Raw genomic sequence first — 3411 nt, 5'->3', positions numbered from 1 at the left:
AGTAGATTGAAATTAGATTAAGTTCACAAATTAAAAGTTAGTAATGGCAAAATAACTAGTAATTCCTCTTCCCTCGTCACACGAGAGAACACAAAGGCACTTCTGATGTTAACCAAAAGATGGCAGCATAAAACAGCTGTGTCAGAATGACTCCTAAATTCGTCCACATAACCGAAAATGATGAGCAGACATACAAAGTAAATATTTGGCAACTTGATATTATATAGACTATTATACACAGCTTGTGTTTTCGCTTTTAAAATTACGTTTAAGTGAGAAGGGAAACGATTGTTGATGCAGATTGAGTCGGTGTCATCTCAGGAGGAAAGAACACACTTCAAATTCCAATTAAAATAGATATATTGAATAGATATATTGAAGGGAAATGAGCTACATATCTTAAGCCTAACTTGTGTCTAAGTCTAAATCTTGATTTTGGTGGGGTGGGAATATGCCTAATTCGTAACCTAATGCCTATTCGTTAATTAATTGATCAATATATTTCGCTTGTATATATATATTTACATGTATACAAAATAGGCTGCAGCCATTTGGAAAACAGAGGGTAAACGTGAGGTTTTTGTATCAATGAGCAGAATCAATACAAACCATTACATGTCTATTGTCATTTGGTTTCGCCGCCCCCCTTGCATTCTCACTCAAATGGTTTCTCCCTGAATATATTCCGCGAAGCTCGTCCAACAACAGCAGTCTGTGTTCAGAACTGCAAAGAGAAAGATCGAAAGGCACCACAATGGAAAAGAGCGCTTCAGAGGAGGAACACATGAAGTACGGTGTTTTTGCGTTCAGTTCCCAGAGAGTAGCGCATAAATGACCTGACGGGCAACATAAACACCTCTAGGATTTAGTAGTAATACAAAGTTTTTTTATTTCTTTCTCTCTCCGTAGACTTTGTTGCTGTTGATTGTAAACAGCAATAAAATGCTACCTTGGAAGAAGAATAAGTTCGACCTGATTGAGGAAGACAGGCAGTCCAAACAGAAGGGCTATGCTGTGAGCCTCAACTACTCTGCGCTCACCTCTTTCGCCAAGTCCTGCCCCGAGAGCGCACTCAACAGGGTGGGCAGCATGTTCAAGTCCAAGAGGAAAAAGGTGAAGATCACCAGCGAGGACCCCACGTACACGGTGCTCTACCTGGGGAACGCCACCACCATCCAGTCCAAAGGGGACGGCTGCACGGACGTGGCGGTGAGCAAGATCTGGGGCAAAAGCGAAATGGGCAAGAACGGCACCAAGATGAGGCTGACCATCAGCTCGCAGGGCATCCGGATGGTGCATGTGGACGACAAGGCCAGGAGACCGGGACACTTGTACTTACTGCACCGGATAACCTACTGCGTGGCGGACCCGAGGCTACCCAAGATCTTCGCCTGGGTTTACAGGCACGAAATGAAGCACAAAGCCGTGATGCTGCGCTGCCACGCAGTGCTGGTGTCCAAGCCGGAGAAGGCAAAGGCCATGGCGCTGCTGCTGTACCAGACCTCGGCCACGGCCCTGGCTGAGTTCAAAAGACTAAAACGGAGGGACGACGCCAGGCACCAGCAGCAGCAGCTCATAGGGGAACAAACCATCCCATTGGTCCCCATCAGGAAGCTGCTGAACGGACAATGTTACTACAAACCCCCGGTGGAGCGCAGCCGGAGCGCGCCCAAACTGGGCTCTATCACAGAGGACTTGGTCGGGGAGGAGGAGGAGGAGAAAGCGATGCACTTTGAGTGTGAGGACATTCTGGACACGGACGGGGATCGTGTCGACAACGGCAAACAGGAGTTGTCTCAGATTATTAACGATTTGGGAGAGATGAGCATAGGAAACGATGTGCAGACACTAAAAGCTGACCTCAGAGTCACCAGACTTCTATCTGGGGAGAGCACGGGGAGCGAGTCCTCCATAGAAAGCAGCCAGGAGCCCCCTCCAATCACTAACGGGTTTGAGGAGGTAAAGGTGCAGGAAATTGCCTGAATCATTTTAAGCATTTCTTGGTGCCTCTGTTTTGTTGAGCCACTGTGTCTCCACAAGAAACATTTCCGTGTCTTCAGCCTTGTGTTGGAGAGTGTTTGTGTAATCTGGTGCCTCCACTACTAATTGACAGGATCCAGAAAATAAAGAAGGTTCCGAGACTATTACCGCACATGGGCACGCAATTAGGCTACTGAATTATATTTGAAGAATGTGTAAACACCAAAAACAAGTGCATGTCGATATGACATATGACTGGTTGTACCGACAAAATCCCAGTGCGCCGCAGGACACACTGCACTAATTCCATCTCCTTCATTTAAGAGGATTTGCTATATCCTCAAACTTGTTTACCTAACTTTTTTTCTCTCTCTTGAAAATTGCATTTTTCTGTTGAAAGATGCTCATTATGATCCAAAAAACATTCCGTTTGAAAGCACGTTTTGTTCTTTTCCTAAGTGGTTCAGTGGGTCTAAACAGGCATCCTTAATTTTCCCGTGAAGGCGCTTTTGCAACAGCCTGTTCATTTACTTTATTTTGCACTCTTGTTGAATTCATTCAAGTATTATGTTGACTACATGTACATAATATTGGTTGGTATGTTGTCTGAAACATAAATGTCTTATCTTTGCTGTGCAAAAGAAAAACACCATGTAATAAGATGTAAAGTAAGATGTTTAAAATATAAATATGTTATTTTTTAAAAGAAAATGTGGTTTGTTATGTGAACCTCATTTAATTATCAATAAAAAAGAAAATGATATGAAGTCGTTTGTGTCTAGATTTGTGTTGGACAACAAGTAGGCAATGTTTTCCTTTGGTGCTCTTCATTATAAGTGGGGATTTACCTTGAGAGGCTCAGAATTGCAGTGCTGGATATAAGTCACACGGAAGTGGGAAACAGAACGAGACTCCACATTTCTTAGCTGTATAGTACACAGGTGTTGTTGGTGTTGTCACCGCAGTTTCTGTGTTTTTGTAGATATATATTTCATTTTTAAGTCTTGGCTTGATCGGTGTCCTTCGCCAAATTGCTCTCAGGGAACAGGCTGTAGAAGTTATTCAATTACGGTACTGAAGGCCCATTCTTTCTGACTGACCTCAGGGAAGCCAGGCTGCACAGGAGGACGTCACAAGCCGTTAGAACATCACATGGGTCCTTTAATGACAAGGCGGCTGAAGCACCAGAGGTCTTATAACAGCATACGACTGTTTTTTATTTGCAATTACGTCATTCACTACAGAGAATCTCTTAGGGGCAAAAACAAGAGCTGTGATTCTATATACTCTAATGTCCAACATTCAGAACCAGCGGCTACATTTCATCCACATTTGCCCCACAAATCAGAATAACTCCATAGTGGCACATGTTAGTTTGACTTCACTAAAATTTCAGTTTATAATTGAAAGTGACACTGGTAAAGGATTAGG

The 3411-nt window shown here is 43.4% G+C and overlaps 1 protein-coding gene across 1 annotated transcript; it reads left to right on the top strand.

Moving 5' to 3' along the window:
* Nucleotides 1-725: 725 nt before the first annotated feature.
* On the top strand, nucleotides 726-2743 carry fam43a (family with sequence similarity 43 member A). Its single transcript, XM_068729171.1, has 2 exons — nucleotides 726-789; nucleotides 910-2743. Exon 2 carries the CDS (start codon nucleotides 943-945, stop codon nucleotides 1981-1983), a length of 1041 nt encoding a protein of 346 aa, XP_068585272.1. The 5' UTR covers nucleotides 726-789; nucleotides 910-942; the 3' UTR covers nucleotides 1984-2743.
* Nucleotides 2744-3411: the final 668 nt, after the last annotated feature.

This window comes from Cebidichthys violaceus, unplaced genomic scaffold (assembly GCF_023349555.1).
Source record: "Cebidichthys violaceus isolate CVI_PGR_0920_01 unplaced genomic scaffold, fCebVio1.0.p SCAF_101, whole genome shotgun sequence".
Lineage (NCBI taxonomy): Eukaryota > Metazoa > Chordata > Actinopteri > Perciformes > Stichaeidae > Cebidichthys > Cebidichthys violaceus.
The sequence above is the reverse complement of the archived record's forward strand: the minus strand, read 5'-3'. Positions and strand labels throughout refer to the sequence as shown.

Excerpts from the sequence above, each read along its gene's own strand:
- fam43a (XM_068729171.1), top strand. The coding sequence starts at position 943 with ATGCTACCTTGGAAGAAGAATAAGTTCGACCTGATTGAGGAAGACAGG.